This window comes from Mastigoproctus giganteus, chromosome 1 (genome assembly GCF_048544385.1).
Source record: "Mastigoproctus giganteus isolate SK-2022 chromosome 1, ASM4854438v1, whole genome shotgun sequence".
Classification (NCBI taxonomy): domain Eukaryota; kingdom Metazoa; phylum Arthropoda; class Arachnida; order Uropygi; family Thelyphonidae; genus Mastigoproctus; species Mastigoproctus giganteus.
The window spans coordinates 48,399,788-48,424,812 of NC_143575.1; the positions used below are offsets into that span (position 1 = coordinate 48,399,788).

Here is a 25,025-nt window from a genome sequence, read left to right on the forward strand (position 1 = left end):
TTTATACTCGGGCACGACAAACCAAGTCAATAGAGCTTACAATAAATCGTCAGTACAAATATTTATCATATTTATCAGTCACAGGGCTTCAACCCCAGTCCACTCAAAGAACGCATGCTATGCACTCTCGCTCCTGACCACTCAGCTACGTCAAATCTGTACACCGGACTGAACCTATTGGTAACTCTCTAGGAAGCTTCCAGATCAGCTAGTGCATAATCTTGCTACCTCTACTCTGCCAGATAGTGACTGGAGGAAGTCCGAGTAGCGTGTATGCGGAAGGGCATTGTCGGGGCCACATTATGTTAAGGATCTGGGTATATTCTTACCATGTGTATGCCATATCCAAAAATTTCATTACTTCATGCAGCATGCCTCCCCCACTTTTTCTTACTATTGAATACACATGAATTGCCAAACTAATAGAGTAAGCTTATCTGCAAAAAGATCTAAACCTCCCAAATACTTCCTAGTTCATTTCACAAATATACGTTGTCTCAGTTCTAATCTCAACAATGTCCATTTCCACTTGCAGTCTGCCAAACCCCGTGTACTTTTTCTGACAGAATCTCAGTTGTTGGTTGATTCAACTACTGCTCAACTCAGTTGCCCAAATTATTTGCTGTATGATTTCTTTCACCTCAAAGATGGTACTTGTACATATGTCCATTCCGATATTCCCTGTCAGAAACTTGGTAATTTGGAATCTCCTTTTTTCGATCGTCTATGGCTTAAAATCTCTCTACCTCATTCTGTCAAATTCATCTGTTGTCTCAACCGTTCTCCCAACTCCACTAATCACTTGGAGCTCTTTGACTTTCTCCAGTCAAACTTTCCTAACAGTGAAGTAATTTTCCTTGGTGATTTTAATGTTCACAACTCCAGCTGGCTTCTGTTTTTCTAGTCATACCGACCCAGCTGGTTGAGATGTTGAAGCTTTTGCAATTACTAATATCCTCGCACAAACTGTTCATTTACCTACCAGAATACCGGACAATCCTAACCATACAGCCAACACGCTTGATCTTTTTCTCACAAACACCCTTCTAAGTACACGGTCGAAGTGAGTGGTCCTTTACGCATCTCAGATCACAACTTGGTGATTGTCTCTTCTGCAATGGAGCCTTTATCTCATGACTATTCCCAACCTCATGTTGTTTGACATTACAAGAATGGAAAATGGGATGACCTGCAAGATTTCTTTTCTTCTTTTCTTGGTCAGATTACTGTTTCAAAACTTCTGATGTCAACGTTTGCTCAGATCACGTCAGTGAAATTATTCTTGTAGGAACGGAATCCTTTATTCCACACTCCACTTTAAAATCTCGTCCATTATCTAAACCTTGGTTTTCCAATAAATGTGCTAAGGCTGTTCAAGAGAAGAAAGTTGCATATCGTAATTGGCTTGTTTCGAATTCTTCAGTTTCATTTTCTGCCCACATCAAAGCTCGCAACAATTGTAAAGCAGTTATTAATCAGTCCAAACTAGATTTTGAACAGGCTAAGGGTAGAAAACTTGCTCTAATGGTAGCTGAGCATTCTGGTCTCTTGCCAATGCTATTGGCACATCTTTTGCCCATCTCTGCTCCCACCTCTGTCAAAACCAGGTGGTTCTATTGTCACTTTAGCCAATTAATTTATTAATGATCCTGGTAAAACACCTCCCACCATACCTAGTACGCAACATTGAATGCCTCCTGTGGTCTTCCATCAAAATAAGAATGTCAGTAGGATTTTAATGAATCTTGATGCTAAGAAAGCTCCAAGTCCAGATGGTATTTTTCCACTTGTTCTCAAAACCTGTGCTTCTGAACTTACTCCTGTTTTTGCTGCCTTTTTTCACTTTCTTATTCCAAAGGTGTTGGAAATTTGCTCATATCCAACCAGTCCCTAAAAAGAGTGACAAATCCCTCCCATCCAATTATCGTCCCATGATGCAAGAAAGCCAGCTTATATAGCATCAGCCCGCCTCCATAGCCAGGTGGGCAGGAGCAGCAGTGCGTAGCACATGCTTCTTGATTAGACCTGAGTTCGAGCCCGTGACCACCAAATACTGAGGATGCGGAAAGGTTAGGGAATGACCACCGCATATCCCCGGAGCAATATGGCCTTAGTTGCTAATGCCCCTAAAAAAAACCAAATAACAAATAAATAAATAATAATAGCATCAGCCAAAAAAAAAAAACCCCTTCTCATTTCACCCATCCACTCGCTCCAAGTGTTTATAGATGATATTTAGGTTTATGAACAGATGTAGTAGATGATATTTAGGTTGAGGATTGGATAAGTCAAACCCAGATTATTTAAAGTTCATGTTTTTGTTTTTAATGAAGTGTGACTTGTAGGACATCATGAGTTAATAATGACAATGACATTCACTCAATCTGCATTTGTAAAAATTCAATGAATGCAGATTGAGTGGCATCATTTCATTATAAATATTTTTGGTCACAAAAAATATTGATATTCAAACAATATTCAAAAATCATAACTATGTTATGTTTCTTAGGTGGCGAAATTCCTTTCTCTTATCCCTTGTATTTGGTCTTCCTTCAATGGCAGTCATGATGTATTTCATGGCAATTCGTATGACCACAGGTAAAATGAATATGTGCTGCGTGATTCCTGGTCTGTCTTCTGAAAATCTTTTCCTTTTTGTGCTAGCCACTCCAGTCCAGGTAAGGGTAATTGATTATTTTTTTTTTCCCTTGCAGAATTACATTCTACTAATATAATATTACTTAGTTTTTTACTTTGTGTTCTATGTCATTTGCAAGTAGGCAATTATTTTATTTCTCCTTAATAAGCTTCTTGTAGTGCTATCGTGGGGGTGGGGAGAACGTTATTGAATAGTAATGTTTATCCATTTTAAGATTATAAAGAATTAGTATCCCGAAGACCCATTAATTTGACTTTCACTTTTCCATTCAAGTTGGTTATACCAGTATGAAATCATTTGTTTTTTTAGTTTCCAGGAACTTAGAATCAAAGGAAATGGAATTACAAGCATTTTAATGGAATTATAAGCAGACATATGGAATAATTTTGGCTCATTCTGTTCACCTAGCTGTAATTCATAATACTTCTGAAGAAAAGTGTTTTTGGTTTCTTTGTTTTTTGTTAATTACTTAAGAAATGCAAAATCAAATGTAATTACAAAGTACGAAATGGTACTTTGTCTAATTGTTAGAAGTTGGCTTATTCTATTCTAGTGTTTTAAATTTTAGAAAAAAAAATTGATTCATTACCATAAAATACTTTTGCTCAACTCTTTGAATTCACAAACATGTGCACAGTTTCAGCTGGTGGAAAGAGCATTTGGTATCATTGACAAACAGTTTCTCTGTATCTGGATATATTTCAATAGACAAGCAATGGTCACATTCAGATGAATTTTTTTCTTTCACTAGTATATCTTGTGAAATGTTGCTGAGATACACTGAGTTGGCTTGGCATCAGCAACAGCCCATTGTGTAGGAATGGACTGGTTTGTGACACTGGCGAAGGCTCAGTCAGAAGCAAAAGATATAAGATTATAGTTCACACATGGCGATCCATTCTTGATTGTTTTGTGAGGAAGGATTAGTGAGGGTCGAGATCTTTCGGACTTAGAGAGAGATTTGTTGAACCTGAAACATTTTCATATTCCAAGTTTACTATGCCATATGCCTTTTCATTCAGAGGCAGACCATGTCACTTGCATACCACCATAATTATTTGTTGTTGTTGTCAACAACAACAACAACATTGTTTGTATTTGCTCCTTCAGTCTCTTTAATCACACATTATGGTGGGTCTGTACAGAATGTTTGTTGACAACAACAAACATTCTGTACAGACCTACCATAATGTGTGATTAAAGAGACTGAAGGAGCAAATACAAACAATGCAAAAATTAGATCACTGTATAAATTTGCTTATTCAATTCAGTCCAAAATTGCACAATGTTAGAAATTACATTGATATATAACTTACATATTTTCCAAATAACATACATTAAGTGAACAGAAATCATGGGATACCTACCTAGTAACGGGTAGGCCCACCTTTCTCCCAGATAAGGGCAGTCGTATGGTGAGGCATTGAGTCTGCTAGTTCACTAAAGCATTCCACAGGTATTTCCATCCATACTTGCTGCACCGCTATCCATAATTCCATTGCATTCCTGGATGGAGGATCCAAAGCTCGAACAGACCTTTCCACCAGCATCCCAAAGATACTCCACAGGGTTCATGTCCAATGAATGGGGAGGCCATTCCATGGTGGTAAAATCTGCAGAATGCTCTTTGAACCATGTTCTAGTCGCCATGGCTCTGTGGGGAGGCATATTGTCCTGCTGGAACAGTCCATTGCCCTGTGGGTGCACGATGACCATGGAGGGATGCAGATGGTCTGCAAGGATGGACATGTAACCTGGACTGTTCAGAGATACATCTAGACATACCAGAGGTCCCAACGTGTGCCTGTTGAACATGCCCTAGACCATAACCGACCATCCACCTGCCCTGAACAGTTCCTTTTTGACATGATATGTGCATAACTTTGTGCAGTTTCTGCTAGATATGCACCCTCCCGTCTGCTCAAAATAACTGGAAATGAGACTCATCAGACCAGGAGACTTGTCTCCAATAATCCAAGGTCCAGTGCCAATGTTCTTTTGCCCATTTGAGGCATAGAGTCCTGTGTCGTGGTGTTAGCAATGGGACTCTGGTGGGTCGGTGGCTCCCATAACCTATTGCGGCTAATGATCACCTGATGGTTTTGGTGGGGACATTTCTGGCACTCCTTTGTTGAAGTTGGTGGTGATTTGCACCACTGTCGCTCTCCAGTTGGCTGAAACATGCAAGACAGACATTGACAGCCATGTTCGTCCACCACCCACAGCGCTGTCCACGATGTATCTGGATACTCCCCAGGGTTCATGTCCGATGAATGGGGTGGCCATTCCACGATGAGATGTTATTCCAGAAATGGCATATTCCTGATACTCTTGATACTGTCTAACGGGGATAGTGAAATTTCTGTACCACTTCCACAATAGAGTGACCCACTATTATCCCTCTTTCAAATTCGGTTAACTCGCGACATTTGTCCATACTGACATCTAATTGCTGTGTCTACGTGAATGCAGTGATGCAGCATACCTATATATTTGCCAAGTGGTGGGTTCATCCACTAGCGAGAGGGGTGACAGCGTCTCGTTCTCCTAACCAGGTATCCCGTGAATTCAGTCCTTTCAGTGTACATATCATTTGTATTTGAACCATATAGTGAAAAATGCATTCCTCTTACAAGTTTCAGTAAAAAATTAATTTGTGAGGTCTAATATTCTGCTAGATACTCTGGCAATGTACTATTAGAATATCAGATGAAACAGTTAATGTATCCATTATAACTCTTTCATTCATTTCACCTAGTGCCGAGATTATAAGGAGGAATTACTTTTCACCACTGCTGTATGATGTGAAACTAAAATATCATGTGGCTGTAATTATATTTAAACAAGTTAATGTATATCATGTGGTACATTTCAGACATGTTAGCAAATAGCAATAATTCATGATTTACAACAGAAAATATGAGCAAAAGAAAAATAAGCAGTGACTTTTATGCATGAACTGAGAATTTCATTTCTTCTCATCAGCCACCTTGCTCGTCCATTCTCCCAACAGCACATGGCAACAGATGCTGATCAGATCACGAAATGCATACATTGTGGGGATATTAGAAACAGTGTCACTCAGATATAAGAGATTCAGAATATGAATATGGAGCATACCGTATGTACATAGGGGACATAGTGTTGATTGTTGAGCAGCAGTGGCGATTTCCCCCCAACTCTGTAGATGTACAGTTGGGACATAGTACATAGTGTCAAGTGGCATTAGGGGTTTCCTGTACAAACCATGTAGTATACACTGTGACTCTACAACTCTGTAAATGTCACAGATAAGTATAAGTTTTAGTGTTAGTTTGCATAGTGTAATATTGGGTTAGGTAGGTCTGTAGTTCCTCCGCCATTTAGCCACAAAGCTCCTTGTGGGAACCCACATTACCATCCTCTGCCGCGAGGAGGCAACCAAGTAGAAAGTTCTCTGATGGGACAAAAGCCTGAATTGCAACTGAGCTTGAAAAAAAAACCACACAGTTTGAGGAAGCCCTGAAAAGGGGTGACAGAAGGGGGTGAAACAGATGTAGGACCACCAGGTGGTCAATAGAAAGGCTGCCTGCCTGGAAATAGGAAGTTAAAGGGATAAAGGGACCACCCCTGTGGAAGGAGTCCATCTTTCACAGGAGGGATATGAAAAGTAAAAGGTTTTTGGTGGTAGGCTCCATCAGACATAAAATGTTGGGGGTGGGGAGTGGGAGATGAGATTATAGGGCCCCTTATGTGTAGGGTCAGTGGTTCTCTGATTTCTTTTCTTTCTCCTTCATTTTTTCCCTCTTTCTTTTTCTCTTTTTTTCTCCCTTTTTCTTTCCTTTCTCTTTTTTTCTTTTCTTTTTCCTTCTCTTTTTCCCTTCTCACTGTCTTTTTCACCCCTTTTTTCTTTTTCTTTCCCACGCTGGCCAGACCAGCTGAAGCCGGTGTCAGCATTCCCACTTCATGCCATATGGAAGAAAGAACTGATGTCAGCAAGGCAGGGGTTTCCTGATGGGATGCCCCACTACAATTTTGTATGGGGTCCTGCCAGGGACAACACAAACTCTCTCATGCACTTGAATCATCTGACTGAAAGATAACAGGACACAGTGATCACTCACACATTTCCCTTCTTTCATTCATCTTCATATATTCAGACAGGACACAAGTGCCACCAAAAATACATAGCTACCAAGACAGACACTTTTTGTTTTGTTTTTTTTTATCCTAAATACATTCATTCACTTGGTCACTGCATGGCTTACACAGTGCTCATGGCATTAACACACATTTACACAACTTAACCTGTCAAATATGTAGTGGAAGTTTTTTTTTTATAATATATACATTCAGTGTAAAACATTTAACACTTATAGGATATTCTCATTCACTCAGTGCAGTACCCTAAATAATAACCCCTCCCCTTTTTTTTTTGCAGGTTAGGTGGACACACTTCCCACCTAGTGCAGAAACAAAGTAATATACACATTCGCACGTACTCATTCATTAAACCTACATGCACCCCCACACAATCACTCACTCATACATAGTTGCACATTTACACTCACTATTAATACCATGAATGGCATACTAGCAGTATAGGAGACACAGTAATTAAACAGTTTTACACATATAGTGCATAATAACAGAGTTAGGTTTTATTATGAAAGTAATTAGGAACCAATTTAACATTCAACTTCTCACTGGGTGGAAAACACATCCTTGGCAGGCCAGTCACATTTAGGTTTGTATCTTATGAAGGTATGTGTGTCTCTAAGTAGGGGATATCACAGTTTGGAGTCATGTCATGATTGCTTTTCCTAGTCTCAAAGACCCTGAGCAAACTCGGAGAAGGCCATGTAGGGTCTCATCAGAGATTAGCAACTGCTCATCTCTGTGGTTTATATGTTCAATCTTTGTGAACAGTCTGCATCTGTGGGGATGGTAATTGGGGCATCATATGACATGCCCAATCCTCATCAGCACAATTCACATTGTTTTGCTTTCAGGGAACCATGCTCTGTTTTGAAAAATATGGTATATAAACCTGGTGCAAGCCTCCAAGGTTGGAGGCTTGGGGGAGAACTAGGGTTACTTGTGGCAGGAACCTCCTAGTGATGTCCCCTTTGTCTGATTGGTCCCATTCATCTTGCCTTTGGTGCATTATAGCGTGAGTTGCTAATGCACCAATAAAACCTAAAGCAAAGCAAACCAAACCGTTTTGCCACTTCTGGTATAGGTAGGTTTGTATTCTTTTCTCTTCCTGTTTCAGGTCATTTTGTAGGTTAATATTGACTTAAGATGTAGATCCCAACAGACATCTTAGGGATGTCTGTTGTCTCGATGCCACTTAAGTCTAGTTGAGGCCTCTTCAGATCATTTCTAGGTCAAGTGGCAGTGTCACCAGCCAGGACCTGCAAAGCAGGAGTACTGACTGTGTGGCATGCCCTAGTTATTATGAGTAATATGACACACTGGATTGATCCTAGTTTGTCTCTGCTGTTAGCTAGAAGCATCCAAGGAAACCAGACACCAGCTCCATAAGCAATCACTGGCAGTAATATTGCTGTATAGATAAAGGCGAGGATCTTCCTTCTCGGTCACCAGTAGGTTCCTTCTAATTCTGGCAATTATGCAAGCATGGCTTTTCACTTTTCTATCAGCATATGTCAGATGAGGATGATATGTTAGTTTGGAGTCAAGGATTACTCCAAGATATTTTAGTTCTGTTGTCAAGGCTATTGTTTTTCCTGAAATCTCTATCAGGGTAATCTTCTCAATTTGCCTTTTAGTAAGAAGAGAGAGACAGGACAGAAATGGGGCAGATTATGTTCTTAGTTAAGAATCACATAAAATCTAAGGAAGTGTATCTTGTGGACATGGGTGGCTAGTGCAATGTTGGGTCAGTTTGGTGTGATATAAGAAAACAAAAATGAGGATAGGAGTTTGTAGGTCTAATGACTGTGATAAGTATAATGAACAAATATACGGACGTATAGAGTGGGCCAGTAAATCAAAATGTCTTATGCAAGCATATAGAAAAAAAAAAAAGTAAAGTGCAGCCATTATCAACCCACTGCAGGATGGAAGCCTCCTCAACAATTCATGCTGAGGGAAATGGACCATAATCTGCCACGCTGGTCCAGTGCGGGTTGGCAGATCGACCGTATTCAGCAGTCAGGGGCTTGAACCCCGGTCTACTCAAAGAGCGTGTGCTACTGCACTCCCGCTCCTGACCACTTGGCTACGGAGGCCATAGAGCGGGCCAGTAAATCAAAATGTCTTATAATGGGGGAATATAACTTTTCAGATCAATCAAATGGAGCTTGTGAGTTGGTCACAAATACAGTAGCAAGACTTTTGTAGTTTTTTGGTGATTGTTTCCTACACCAGCATGTTAGAGACAACAAGAGAAAGCAGTACCTTTGGTCTGATTATGGCAGTGACCATTATTCCATTAAGAATCTGCAGATAAAAGACCCACTAGGTAGCAATGAACACAGTTTATTGATGTGGGATTTACTTAGATGTAACTGGTGTTAAAGGGCAAGGGAAATGGCTTTTGCTTTTGTAAAGTTTAACTACTGCAGTCTCAGACAGTTTATAAATTCTATGCAGTGGGACCAACTCATGAAGTTATGGCACATTCAAAATGGGAAGCATTTCAGGAATGTTTTCATAGAAGCTACTAGGCTTTTTATACCAACTAAGAGGTACAGTTAAAGACCTAAATGTGGACAACAGGAGAAATGAGGTGTGGCAATGAAGAAAAATGCATGGGATGTATAAAAAATTATCAGGTAATACAGGCATTTACATTAGATATAAACTAGTCTGCAATCAAATTTCAAAGGCGGTTAGGCAAGGTAAGGCAGATTATGAGAAACCTTCATCAAAGAAAAGCAGCAATAACATCTTCATTATGTAAGCACTACAAAGGGTACTAGGAAAGTTTTGCAATACAGCTTTGTTTATTTAATTTTTTCAAAGTAATTTCCTCTACATTCAATACACCTTTCCATCCTCCGAAACCAATCTTTAAACCAGTTCTGCCAAGTTTCACTAGGGAGTAAAGCACACTCGTTGTCCCAAGCCCATAGAAGGTCCTCATCACTGGAAAACCGCCTCCTTTTTAGCTTCATTTTCACGTGCGGGAACAGTGCAAAGTCGCAGGGAGCAAGGTCTGGACTGTAGGGAGGGTGCTCGAGAAGTTTCAGTCCTGTCGTGGTCAAATATTCGGTGCAGGCTTTGGCGCGGTGAGCTGCAGCATTATCATGATGGAGGTACCAGGTGTCCATTCTTGACTTTGGCCGCAGGTTCTTCATAGATCCAATGACTTTAGGCAGGCATTGTTCAGTATACCACTTAGCTGTGACTGTCTTCTGCGTGTCCAAAACGACACGTTCCACAATTCCACTCGATTTCAAAAATACAGCTATCATTTTCTTCTGTACAGATCGGGATTTTCTGACAATTACGGGTGTGTCATCATCATCAAAGACCCAAACTTTGTTTTGAGCCTTGGTCGGCAGATCGTAATAGTACAGCCAAGTCTCGTCACCTGTCATGATGTTGTTCACATACCGAGATTGTCCCTTATCAAACTTTTTTAACATCTCCCAGCACCAAGTCACACGTCGTGTCATCTGCTCTTCAGTCAGTTGATGCGGCACCCAGAGAGAACAAAGTTCTCTCTGGGTGCTGCATCACCCACGTGCAAATGATCTTGCAGAATCGAACGAATTGCTGGTGCATTTAGGCCCAAAGTATCCTCTATCTGTTGTTAGGTCACTCGCCTGTTTTCGTCAAGCATTTTCCTCACAGCAGTAACGTTTTCCTCCGTAACTGACGTTCGTGGCCTTCCCGGCCTCTCAGAATCCTCCAGAGTGAAATTTCCCCTTTGGAATTCTATACCACCTGAATATCGTTGTACGATGTGGACAATCATCATCTAGTGCAAGAGTCATTTCTTCTAAGCACTGGTCTATGGTTAAACCATGCACGAAATTATACCGCAAAACTGTCCTTATCTCATTTCGTGACCACGATGCCATCGCAAGCACTTTACACTCTCACTACTAATGAATAACTGAGCCCATCGACTTGGCGCGGCGGCTACTATGCACGTATGAACATGTCTCAACATGCAGCAACAAGCAGCTTCCTGTGATTCATTGTTGCGTCATATTGCAAAACTTTCCTAGTACCCTTTGTAGTAGGAAGAGGATGAATCACATTGGCCCACTACATATGACTGGTTTAATTGTTGATGATTCTGCTCAATTTGCTGACAAACTGAATAGGCATTTTGCATCTACATTCACAGACGAAGAACTTTTTAGGGGTGAGGATTCCAAAAGTTTGTCAAATTCTAACAACTAAATGATTTTGTAATAACTGAGAGGAAAATGGTGAAGAGATCATTGAAACTAAACATAAAAAACATCTTGGGGTTTTTGTGAAATCTGTCCAGTTATAGGAAAGAGGCAACAAAAGAAGTAAGCTAACATTTAATCATGATTATCAGAACATCCCTGGATTCTTGGGAGGTTCCAGTGGACTGGAGATGTGCAAATGTATCCCCAATTTACCAATACTGCAGTCACAGTATGGATTTATTAAGGGGTGATCTTGTCTGACCTGTCTAATTGGATGCTATGACACAGTAACAAAGGAAATGGATACAGAAAATAATTTTGGCATCATATATTTAGATTTCAGAAAAGCTTTTGATACTGTCACATATAAAAGACTACTATACAAATTGGAGTATTATGGCACTAAAGGAAAGTTGCTGTTATAGTTAAAGGGATGACTGACTGAGAGAAGATGGATAAAGGTTATCAATGGGCACTGCTCTTCTTGGACCAATGTTATTAGCAGAGTTCCTCAGGATTTAGTGCTGGACCTGTTGTTATTTTCTATATTCAGTGATCACTGAATTATGACCACCTACCTGATATTGTTAGGCCACCATGGATAACAGCTGCTATTCGCATAGGCATTGACTTCACTAGATGTCTGAAAATGTCATTTGGAGAGGTTGACGAATGTCCACCTCTTGGGTCAACTTCCTTATATCCATCTTTGAACCATTTATACCATTTAAACAGACTGATATGACTTAATGCATCGCCACAAACAGTTTTTAAATTGGTATGACATCACCATAAATAGTTTTTAACATTACATACATTTTTGTTGCAGGTTTTCCCAGTTTAAAACAAAATTTGATATTCATTTGTTGCTCCATTGCAAAATCATAACACAGAACAATAATGCCACTAATGAAACTGGTTATTTGCAACCTGTCAGCCTACTGGACAATCTCTATACCTCAGTGGATAAGATTACATGCAATATACACTAAAAGTATAACCATGTATATAGATGCTGATTTGCAGGATGTTAGAATTTTCCAATTCTAACATGGACTTATGCAATAATTTTTACCTTTTGTCTTTTTAACTTATCTTATCAAAGTAGTATTGAAAGTGAGAGGAGAAATCCTGAAGCAGCTTTGTGGTTAATCCCTTCTACAAATATACTTGTCAAGTGTACAAAACATAATTTAGTTACATACAACCAAGGTAAAATTTCACAATTATAATGAAACATACATTAGGCTGGCGTAGCCGAGTGGTCAGGCACAAGGGTGCATAAGTACACATGCCGTGAGGGACTGGGGTTCAAGCCCATAACTGATAAATAACGGCGGGGTTTCTTGTATTCTCTCTATCTTGTGAGCTCTGATTGTGTGGTTGTCCCGGAGTATAAACAGAAAATTGAAATTAATTTTTCCTGGTGTATCCACATGCTTGGCATTTTCTCTAATTTTCAAAGTTTCCTAAGTAAGTAACAGTGCTGAAAGAGAGGAATGTCACCTTTATTACATGGATTACAAGTATTAAACAGCAAATAATATCTTAAAATATGGATATTTTTTTTTTTTTTTCCCCTTCATTGTGAAAGAATTTTTTCTCTGAAGCACATTCATTGTTATTATTCTCTCTCACATTCAGCAAGTGTATGCCCTGACTTGATGGAAGACATACAACACCTACATTGAGAAATCATCCATTTTGTATCATTAGTGATCAGTGTATTTTAGTTTCATCGTATGTGAACAAAAAGGATTACATGCATGCCTATAGCATGACCCATGAATTCCTTGTGATTTCACACCTATTTTTGGAGTGGATAGAAATGTAAAATTTAACAGTGACACAAATACCAAATTTCATCTAGGCGCCTCCGTAGCCAGATGGGAAGGAGCAGCAGTGCGTAGCACATGCTTCTTGATTAGATCGGGGTTCAAGCCCGCCACCACCAAATACGGAGGATGCGGAAAGGTCAGGGAATGACCACCGCATATCCCGGAGCAATATGGCCTTAGTTGCTAATGCTCTTAAAAACCAAACCAAATTTCAAAGTGACATAAATACAAAAATACCTAATGACTGCATAGATTGTTCATTTACCTACCACAATACTGGACAGTCCTAACCATACAGCCAATGTGTTTGATCTTTTTCTCACAAACAACCCTTCTAAGTACATGGTCGAAGTAAGTGGTCCTTTAGGCACCTCAGATCACAACTTGGTGATTGTCTCTTCTCCAGTGGAGCCTTTATCTTATGACTATTCCCAAACTTGTGTTGTTGGCATTACAAGAATGCAAATTGGGATGAACTGCGAGATTTCTTTTCCTTGGTGGGATACTGTTTTCGAACTTCTGATGTCGACATTTGCTCAGATCATGTCAGTGAAGTTATTCTTGAAGGAATGGAATCCTTTATTCCACACTTCACTTTAAAATCTCGTCCTTTATCTAACCTTGGTTTTCCGATAAATGTGCTAATGCCTTTCAAGAGAAGAATATTGCATATTGTAATTGGCTTGTTTCAAAACCTTCAGTTTCATTTTTTGCCTACACCAAAGCGCACAACAATTGTAAAGTAGTTATTAATCAGTCCAAACTAGATTTTGAACAGGCTAAGAGTAGAAAACTTGCTTCTTGCTCTAATGGTAGCTGAACATTCTGGTCTCTTGCCAAAACTATTGGCCATGACTTTTGCCCAACTCTGCCTCCCACCTCTGTGAAAACCAGATGGTTCTGTTGTCACTTTAGTCAAGGATAAAGTTGACCTGCTAGCATCCCATTTTTCTTTCAACTTGTGTATTAATGATCCTGGTAAAACACCTCCCACCATTCCTAGCATGCTCTATTCAATGCCTCTTGTGGTCTTCCATCAAAAGAATGTCAGAAGGATTTTGATGCTAAGAAAACTCCAAGTCCAGTTGTTATTTCTCCATTTGTTCTCAAAACCTGTGCTCCTGAACATCTCCTGTTGTTTGCCGCCTTTTTTCATTTTCTTATTCCAAAGGTGTTTTTCCTTCTGCTTGGAAATTTGCTCTTATCCAACCAGTTCCTAAAAAGGATGACAAATCCCTCCCATCCTATTATCGTCCCATTGCAGTAATGGAGAAATCAATTAATTGCCAATTCTTAAACTATCTAGAAACCTTCCTTCTGATCAACAATCGCCAGTGCAGAATACGTCAGTGTTTAGCATTAGCATTAGTAGAGGCATTTGATGCAAGAAAGCAAGCTTAGCAGCATCAGCCAAAAAAAAAAAAAAAAAAAAAAAAAAAACCCACTTCCACTTCACCCCTCTGTTCGCTCAAAATACCTGTCCAGCTGAGCCTTAAACTTATTTAGGCTATCAACCTCCACCACAAGGGATGGAAGTCTGTTCCACCAACCAACCACCCGCTGGCTAAAGGCAAATTTCCGCACGTCTATCCTACATCTGTCTTTCCTCAATTTGAATTTATGCCCTCTCAGGTGATTTTTCTGAGCTAGAGGAAGAATCCCATCAGCATTGAGCATGCTTAAACCATTCAAGGCTTTATACACCTCTATCAGATCACCTCGCTGGTGCCTAGTCTCCAGACACTGTAATTTGCAAAACTTAAGCCTTTCTTCATAAGAGCACCCCTTTGTTCCATTCACTAATCTTGTTGCCCTTCTCTGTACTCGTTCCAGCAGCTCTACATCCTTCTTGAAATGAGGCCTCCAGACCTGTATACAGTACTCTAGGTGTGGCCTGACCATTGCCTTATACAATGGAATAATCACCTCCTTATCCCTGCTGGAAAAATTCCTGTATATCATTGACAATACTCCATGAGCTACTCTTGCAGCCCGTCTGCACTGCTCAGAGAACTTCATATCTGCCTGCACAACCACCCCCCAAGTCCCTTTCATTCTCTACCACTGTCCCACAGACAGTGTAGTACCACAGAGTTGATACGTTGCTCTGGGGTTGCTGTTTCTCATGTGTAGTACTTTACATTTGTCAATGTTAAACTTCATTTGCCACCTCTCAGCCCATCTGCTCAACCTTTCCAGATCCTGTTGCAGCAGCATAGTGTCAGTAGTGTCCTTGACTACCCTGCCAACCTTTGTATCGTCTGCAAACTTGGACATTAAGCTTGATATACCATCATCAATATCATTTATAAATACAGAAAACAATAATGGACCCAACACTGAGCGCTGAGGGACTCCACTAATAACATTAGTCCACGATGAGCAGTGTCCATTGATTACCACTCTCTGTCTTCTCCCCCTCAACCGCCCCTTTATCCATAGCAGCAATTTGCCTCCAATGTCACACTGCTCCAATTTGTGTAGCAGTCTTCCATGTGCAACAGTATCAAAAGCCTTTCTAAGATCCAAGTATATAATATCAAAGTTATTCCCTGCATCCAGTTCTTTTGTGACTGCATCATAGTATCCAATCAAATTGGTCAGGCAAGACTTCCCCTTAACAAAACCATGCTGTGTCCGAGCTATAACTGAAGTCTTGTCTAAATGATCCTGCAGTGCTTCTTTAACCAGTGCCTCCATTAATTTTCCTGGAACAGAAGTTAAGCTCACAGGTCTATAATTACTTGTGTCAGCATTTGATCCTCCTTTGTGAATTGGGGTCACATTTGCACATCTCCAGTCTATGGGTACCTCCCCTGAGTCCAAGGAAGCTCTCATAATTATGGCTAAGGGTTTGCTTACTTCCTTTGCTGCCTCCTTTAATATAACTGGATAGATCCCATCCACCCCAGGTGCCTTTCTTGTGTTTATCTTCAAAAATTTCTCCTCCACTTTACTCTCAGTTATTACAAGATTCTCTAGCTTACTGCCAGAGTTGAATACACCTCTGGCATTCCCCTCGCTGAATAACTCCTCATGTGTGAATGTCGATGCAAAATATTCATTTAGTTTGTTAGCTACCTGAGCAGGATCATCAACACTTGACCCATCGATATCAAGTGGACCAATCTGATTCATCCTCTTCCTTCTAGAGTTTACATATGTAAAGAACTCTTTGCTGTTTTTCTTTGCATCCCTTGGCAAAGATTTCTCGTAATCTGCCTTCGCCTGCCTAACCTCCTTTGTAACTTGGTTACAGATCAACTTGTATCTATCATAGGCTTCTGTGTCACATGTTAATTTGTATGTATCCCATGCATTTTTCTTCTCTGCCATATGTCTCATTAGTTCATCTGACATCCATTTTGGCCTAAACCTTGAACAATATTTCTTAGTTGGTATGTAAAGCCTAGTAGCTTCCAAGATAAGTTCTTTGAATGCTTCCCATTTTGAATTTGCTGTTGGTAACATCATCAGTTGGTCCCACTCTTTGAATTTAAATGCTGTCTCAGTCCATCGTAGTCGCCTTTACGGAAGCAATAACCCTTCCCTTTACCCCTAATGGTAGTTACCTCTTTGAGTAAATCCCACTTCAGCACACTGTGATCACTGCCACCTAGTGGTTCATTTATCTGCAGATTCTTAATGCATGAAGAATCACTGCTGATAATCAAATCAAGAGTATTACTCCCTCTATTTGCCTCCCGAGCATGCTGATGTAGAAAACAATCATCCAATAAATCCACAAAAGCCCTGCTAGTGCGTGAGTAACCAGCCCCCAAATTCCAGTCAATATCTGGGAAATTAAAATCTCCCAATATAAGACTCTCTGATTTACTGGCCCACTCTATTTCCCTGTACAGTTCCTTATTACACTCATCAGAGTCATTAGGCCTATAGCACACTCCTACTCTCAATTTTGATCTCCCAATGCTTATGTCACACCAAACTGACTCAACACTGCACTGTCCAGCGATGTCGACTGGCTTCACTTCCTTGGTTTTTATGTGTTTCTTAACTAATAGCATAACCCCTCCCCCCTTCCTATCCCGTCTATCCTTTCTGTAGACGTTGTACTCCTCAAATTGCAGTTCTGCATCCCTTATATCTGTGTGACACCACATCTCTGATATCCCAACAATATCTGCCTTTGATGTTTTGAGCAATACCTCAAATTCACCAAATTTATTTACTAAACTCCTAGTATTGGTGTACACGCAAGTATACCTGCACCTGTTTCTATTCTTAGCTACCCTAACACAACCCATGTGTTTACTTGTACCGCAATGGCTCCCAGCAGTCTCTGAAATACCATGCATCTTGTTTTTCAGGCTTCTGCTCATTCTAATAGAAGCAGTGCAAGAATCTCTTTCACCTCTGCCAGTGGCTACTGTCAATCTATTGGTCTTTGTCTCCCCCCAAGCTAGCAGTTTTCCGACCCACCTAACACTGCCTCGATAGCATCAGCAAATATTCTTGCACCCTTTCTATTTAAGTGTATCCCATCCCTGTAGAAGCAATCTCTCCTGTTAACAAGTACAGTCCAGGCTGAAAAAAATTCTACCCCTTGAGCCTTGCACAATCTTTCCAGGGCCGAATTGATCGACAAGGCTCTCATCATATACTCCCTCCTATCGTGTCTGGGCAGAATTGCAGACACTTTCAAATTCAACCCTAATTCTCGGCTTTTGTTCAACAGTAACCTGTACTTGTTAAGTAATTCTGCCGGTCTCCTACTCTTTATATTATTAGTGCCATTTTCATTTGGCCATTGGCTAAATGCCAATGGCCAATGGCCAAATGCTGGGAGTGTGTTATAGGCCAATCATTTGGCCTATAACACACTCCCAGCTGTTAATTTTGCTCCTCCCTTTCTATCCTGTCTGTCTTTTCTGTATACATTGTACTTCCAAAATTCTAATTCTGCACTGCTTATATCTGCATGTGTGTGACACCACATCTCTGATATCCCAACAATATCTGCCTTTGATTTCTTGAACAGAACCTCAGATTCATCAGATTTATTTACTATACTTCTAGCATTGGTGTAAATGCAAGTATACATGCACCCGTTCTTACTCTTAGTTATCCTAACACAATCCACGTATTTACTTGTTCCATGATGACTCCCAGCAGGCCTTGAAATCCTGAACACCTTGCTTTCCAGGCTACTGCTCATTCCAATAGGAGTGCAAGAATCATTTTCACCTCTGCGTGCAGTTACTGTTAATCCATTAGTCTGTGAATTCCCCCCCCCCACAAGCTAGCAGTTTTATGACCCACCTAACACTGCCTTGTTATCATCAGCAAATATTCTTGCACCCTTCTTATATTTCCATTCAGGTTTGCTACCACAAGGATGATTACATGAGTATTTATATGTATTGATCATAACAATACAAACATACAAATTATGTAACAGTGCATGTCAGCTGTGAACTTGGATTTATAACACAGATCACATAGTTAACCAGTATGATGGGTATACCAGTTGCGAGTCTTTGTCATTACTAGAATAAATTATTTTGTCATGAAACTTTTCTTTTGCAGTGCTAGTTTTCTTTAGTATAAATAACAGACAAGAGATAGTGTTAGCTCACTAATGGAATGGAAAAAGTTGTAGAAAACACATATGCATTTTTTGCAACCTGTATGTATTATTTTAACTTTACCATTAATGGCTAATTTCATTCTTAGCTCAGAACAAACTTACCGGTGTCTGGGATTTAGTAGTAAAGTTGGTGAATTTCATAAAAACTTACTTAATGGAAACAAGCATTTTTAATCTCCTCTGCCAAGAAACGGGCTTTCATTATGAGAATTTATTAACACATACAGAAAATTAGGTAGTTATTCAGAAGAAAGATGCACTCAGTGTTTAAGAGCCCAAAGAACTAATGATTTCCTTTACAGTGGAAGAATCTCAGTATGTGAATTTACTGCATGATGATGAATTGATGATGAATGGCATGCAGAGTCAGTATTTTTATAAAATTAAATAAGTTTATTGCCTGCATTTGCAAAGAAAATATCCTTACATCAAGTGACAAATACTTCTTTTTTTTTTTTTTTTAATTCTATTTGGACACCACAGTTAGAAAATAAACTGTTAGCTATATCAGCTGATCCGCATGGTAAAAGAACAACTGAGTTAATCATCTTATCATTGCAGAAGAAAATTACTGTTGTTTAAAAAAAATAAATAAATAAATAGTTCCCATGAAAGGTATGTAACAGAAACTGAATATCTGTGTAATAAAGTGAAGAAAGTTTATAAGTAAGAGATTAATTCATTAATTACAGTGACTACTCTACTCTGTCTTTTGGATAGAGAAATTCATTGAGTGAGATTTTGGGGTACCACCCAAACGTAGACGCCTCCATAGCCAGGTGGGAAGGCCATATTGCTCCGGGATATGCGGTGGTCATTCCCTGACCTTCCCGCATCCCCCGTATTTGGTGGTGACGGGCTCGAACCCCGGTCTAATCAAGAAGCGTATGCTGCGCACTGCTGCTCCTTCCCACTGCTGCTCCATAGCCAGGTGGGAAGGAGCAGCAGTGCGCAGCATACGCTTCTTGATTAGACCGGGGTTCGAGCCCGTCACCACCAAATACGGGGGATGCGGGAAGGTCAGGGAATGACCACCGCATATCCCGGAGCAATATGGCCTTAGTTGCTAATGCTCCTAAAATCCAAATAACAACAACCACCCAAACGTGGAAATGAAATTCTATGATAGGGCCGCTTTGTACAGTCAGTAGCTGTTCAGCTGTTCATAGTAATGTAATGCTGAGAGCAGAAGAGAAAACTTAAGTTTTTACAATGCAGAGGAAACAGTATTTGTAATATGCTAATGTTAGGAAAAGGTTGTAAGTCATGGTTATCCCAGTAACAATATATGATCTCAACTGAAAACCTAAATATTGTTTCATTGTTTAAAGTGAGCATGGAACAGAGCAGAATCGTTTTTTTTTTTTTTTTTTTTTTTTTGAAAAATAAGATAGCACTTCTTTAGAAGGATTGAAGTCAACTAAGTTTTCTTTTCCTCACTAGAGAACAGCATCTAGAGAAGTGGTGGTGGATATTCAAGATGTAAATGCTTGTGCAGATCAGGATTTCTCAAACTTGAAGGTGAATTGTAGCATGTTGTCATTATTGGAATGTATGAAAAGGATTCCCAATCTTTGGAAGAAGATTATTAATATGCAAGAAGAAAAGAATGGAAGAAAGAGTAGAACCTTAGAAGACAACATGCCACCTAAACAGAGCAGCCAGAGAGAAAACTGGCTGTCTAATTGCAAAAAAAGAGGCCAACCTAAGATGGAAGTAGGGCTCACAATACCAGTCAAAATCTTAATACCGGTATTTCGGTATTTTTAATTTATGATACCGGTATTAAAAAAAAAAAAAAAAAAAACATTTTTTGCAATAAATTTTGATGATAATTAGGTGCAATAAATTAAGGAAAAAACAAGTAATTACTTGAATTCACATTTTAAATCAAACTTTTATTACAATAATAAATATTCTAGCAAAAATTATTAAACATAGTTATTCTAAAAACCAAAAAATGAGCATCCACACTACCTGTCCGAATAAAGTGAACTCTTAAGAAACTCAATAGTGTTATCGTTTAAACTGGATCTAATTTTGGTACATATTTAATTAGCAACAGAAAACGTCCTTTTGGATTCTGTGCTGGTTGGTGCTTTGTACTGAGATAGTCGTAGATGAGTTGCAGTTTACTCCCCCCCCCCTCATTCCCTTATCTTCAAAAAATCTTTTCTTTTTTCAAAAATAAAAAATATTTCCCTTTTGACTTTTTATGGCACTATATCCGTATTAACGAAAGAAACACGGTTAAGCTTGGTGAGGAAACCAAATCTAAGTTGTGGAGGGAGGTTATTTATTTATTTTTATTTCCCTGTACCTTAGTATTGCCATCAGTGGCCATTGCTATGATTTTCGTACAGCAGCTCCCCTCAAGCACTAACCCCCACAAGCTACCTGACTGCGTTAAAAAAGAATTTCCAGGAGCTGAGGAATATTCCCCCCCACATGAGTATATATATTATATATTGTATGCATATTATATGTGAGCTGTCAGTTTCTCAAGAGCAATGACACATATATAAAACAAAAGTCATTTATCATACAGATCTACTTACAATACATGACTGGTGTTCATTTACATCTAATCTATTCATTTTTCTCATTTAATCTGTTAATACGTGCTATCATTTCCATAAAATTTCTCTCAATTAACAATCTCAACTCTCTCTACAGCTTCAAACACTAAACTAATTCAATCTTAATCACTTCCTCATATTTCTATTAATTATCAATTCTCTTCACAACAGCAATCCATAAGTCGCTAACTTAATGCTAGAAACTACATGTAATCTCTCTTAATTTAGCAATATCAATTTTCTTTGAAACTTCAACCAATAATCCAACTCGATACTAAACATTTCCTTATTTCTCATGTTCCTTCAACTTCAACCTTACTCTAAAATAATCTCCCACTTTATCTAAGTACCATATCCAAAACAACACAGTTCAGAGGACCTATCTTCCTTCTCTTTCACGGTGGGACTCCTTTGTGCGGGTTCCTTCCACGGAGTGCATCACCTGTTCACAATACCTTTGAACTGCTCCATACTGACACCCTTTCCTGTATAGCTCTTCCAGTACTGTCTTATTTCGGGATTTCGAGAACAGTTTTCTGTTAATACTGAAGGAAATTACCACAGCAGTAGTAGAAGCCAGGGCACTATCTGACTGGCTTGTTATTCAACTTCTGGATTAACTTCTAGTACTGGAACATGCCTGGCGGACCCTTCACTATACAGCTGGACATTCCCAGAACTGGACCGAACTGAACCCAGAACTACCATTGGAAGTCTGCAACCCCTCCAAACAACAACCACAAACCTCTCTTTTGATGCGAATGCCTTATTTATTTCCCTCTCATTTATTTATTTTTTGAATTGATTGCAAGTTACAATCGCCCCTTGTACTATTTTATATGCAGGCTTATGTGCAAACCTCCAGAGGGATTTGCACGCATTTACGTATCTCCCACTATCTAATTTAAACCTGACCCAATCATGGTGTTATTCTTTAAACTCACCCTTCTTCCTTTGGTGGGAAAAACAGAATATTTTTCTCACACAACGAAACGCTTTCATCTTTTACCTCTACATCACCTGTTCACAATACCTTTGAACTGCTCCATACTGACACCCTTTCCTAAAATGCACTAAGTGTCGCATTCTCAAGTAGCAGTGTAATAGAGGGATTAAACTATTGTTCAGAAGCTTTTAATTTTAACATTTCCGCACCTGCCACACCACTGTTCACCCTATTCCTTAACTGCCCTACCAGGCCTACTGCCACTAATGGAAATATTTCCATAATGATGTTTTCATTATTCCTTAAGTGCTCTACTTCCACACACAGTACACACTATACTTACTAAGAGAAATATATTTGTAAGATTTTATGTCTTACAGTTTCTGCCCTTGTGCTGTAAAACCTCCAACAACAACAACTTACAGTTTCATCACGTTTTCAGGTTTCGTTGCATTTCCGTTGCATTTGTACTGTGTATAATAATCCCTCATTTGCAAATTCAGCAGTATTAATGATTTATTGTTGTCGATTTTATAACCTTTATGTGAATAAATCATGTATAATGATTTTTTAAATTAGTACTGAAAAACTGGGATCCCGGTATTGTAAGCCCTAGATGGAAGCTAATTTAGAAGATCTTTATGCCAAGCATGAACAAAAAAAAAAAAGAAATGTGAAGAGAAACTGCTTGAGTTTCTTCAGACTTTTCCATTGAATTTGTCCAAAAATGATTATCATAAGCCAAGATATCACTAGTGAATTGAAACTGAATGAATCCATATAGGGGATCATTAATCATATGGAGGGTTTCGGGATAGCATGAGAGTAATGGACTTTTCCATTATGTTACTAAGAGGTGAGGTAAGTGCAATGGGGCAGTAATTGGGAGGGAAGGATATGTCACCCTTTTCAGGAATTGTCTTAATGTGAACAAATTTTTATGGAGAAAGATGCCAGCAAAATAAGAGCAAGTTCTGGAGTAGTTTTAAGAACATGTGGAGGATAGACCATGAAGACTTCTTAGCATCAAGATTGTTCACAATTCTTCTAATGACTTTAAGTTGAAAGCTGAAGGTAAAACATTGAATGGAATGTGTTTGGTGTGGTTAAGAAATTTACCAAGATCGTCGATTCAGAAATTGAAGCAAGCTGCTAATAAGTCAGTTCTATTTTTATATGTGGATACAGCAGTACTATCAGGATGTAATAGAGGTGGAAGTATGAACGGACAAAAGTTACAGGCATTATGTTTGGCCAGAGAGCAGATATCCCAACTACCATTTGGACAATCAAGTTTTCCCTTCTTAGATTGTTAAAAATTGATTTTTGATTTATTAATAATTTTTTTTTAACTCTTGTATGTGAAGGACAAGGGTTTAAAGTGGAATTAGGAATAAGGATTTCACATGTACCAGACATGTGAAAAATTAGAGCAAGTTCACTGACATGATCTGTGCAGATATTACGATTCAGAAGATTTAAAAATTAATTCAGGTAAAGATAACAGGAATAGAAATTGTACATTCCCATTTTATACTCTTGTAATGATAAATGACACAACATGTGATGTAGGTACCTAGAGGATAATCAATATTGTTTACTCTGAAAAGTTTTTGTAAGGAATTAATCAAGTGTGTGGGGTTAGGATTGTGAGCTATTCTACTCATAGTAGGCAAATGAAAAATTGTGCAAGGTTATTAGTAATAAGGAAAACTTGGTCCACTTTGGACCATCTTATTAGAATGGAAGCATCTATCCGGGATGCTTTCCTAAAACGGGAACACTTGGTGTCGGTGTTCTTTGACATGGAAAAACGTATGACACAACTTGGAGATTTGGCATTTTAAAAGACTTACATACCCTAGGCCTAAGAGGGCATCTGCCTTTTTTTATTCAAAACTTTTTAGCCAATCGATCGTTCCAAGTTCGTGTGGGATCCTCACTCTCTCGCTCCTTTAGCCAAGAGGAGGGAGTACCACAAGGATCAGTATTAAGTGTCACGCTTTTTGCCATAAAAATAAATTCCATCACAGAACAACTTCCTCCAACTGTAAACAGTGCCCTCTATGTTGATGACTTTAGCATTTTTTGCCAGTCGTGCAACATGAGGGTTATTGAAAGACAACTGCAGAAAGCCATTGATAGTCTGAATTCCTGGGCACTTGCTAATGGCTTCAGGTTCTCGCCGGAGAAGACCGTTTGCGTACACTTTTGTCGCAAGCGTAATCTTCATCCTGAACCTGAATTAAGGCTCGGACAAAATGCCATTCCAGTAGCAGCGAACATAAAATTCTTGGGACTCATATTCGATAAAAAACTGACGTTTTTAGATCATATTCGTCAACTCCGCACAAAGTGCACAAGAGGCCTTAATATGCTTCGCTCGCTCTCCTCTACATCTTGGGGAGCAGACAGATGTAACCTTCTTCGGCTCTACCGTGCACTTGTGCGATCCAAACTAGATTATGGGTCCCAGGTATACTCCTCAGCCAGAGACAGTGTCCTGCAATGGCTGGACCCCGTCCATCATCAGGCCCTACGTATTGCTACTGGAGCATATCGCACATCTCCTGTCCAGAGCTTATACGTCGAAGCAAACGAACCACCGTTATCACTTCGACGTAAGCAGTTGTCTTTAAAGTATGCTTTAAAATTGAAATCCCTGCCAGACCATCCTACGTGGCCCTTCGTTTTGGAGCCACGATGGGAAAATTTATACAATACCCGTAAGACTGCCAATCGTCCTTTTGGTATTCGTTTCCAAGAGCTACTCAAAGAACTTAATATCAAGGTAGACAAGGTTGCCCAAACATCAAAGCAACCCTTTCCACCCTGGCATGCTCGTGTCCCGGCATGCGACTTGTCGCTTAGAAACTGGGGAAAGTTGGACACGCCATCATGTGTCTACCTGCAGCTTCATTCAGCACACCGAACTGAATATTCCGACTTCGCGCCAGTCTACACAGACGGTTCGAAGTCGGAATCATATGTGGGATCTGCTGCTGTCTTCACAGACAGCACTATATCAGAGC

General features: G+C 39.4%; 1 protein-coding gene across 2 annotated transcripts in view; it reads left to right on the forward strand.

The window, feature by feature from the left end:
• ATP7 (copper-transporting ATPase 1) overlaps positions 1-25,025 on the forward strand; it is a 260,566-nt gene that overhangs the window by 68,133 nt on the left and 167,408 nt on the right. For both annotated transcript variants that reach the window (XM_090372608.1, XM_090372616.1), the window contains exon 7: positions 2,510-2,678. In XM_090372608.1, the coding sequence (XP_090228734.1) occupies positions 2,510-2,678 (169 nt within the window). The remainder of the gene's footprint in view (positions 1-2,509; positions 2,679-25,025) is intronic.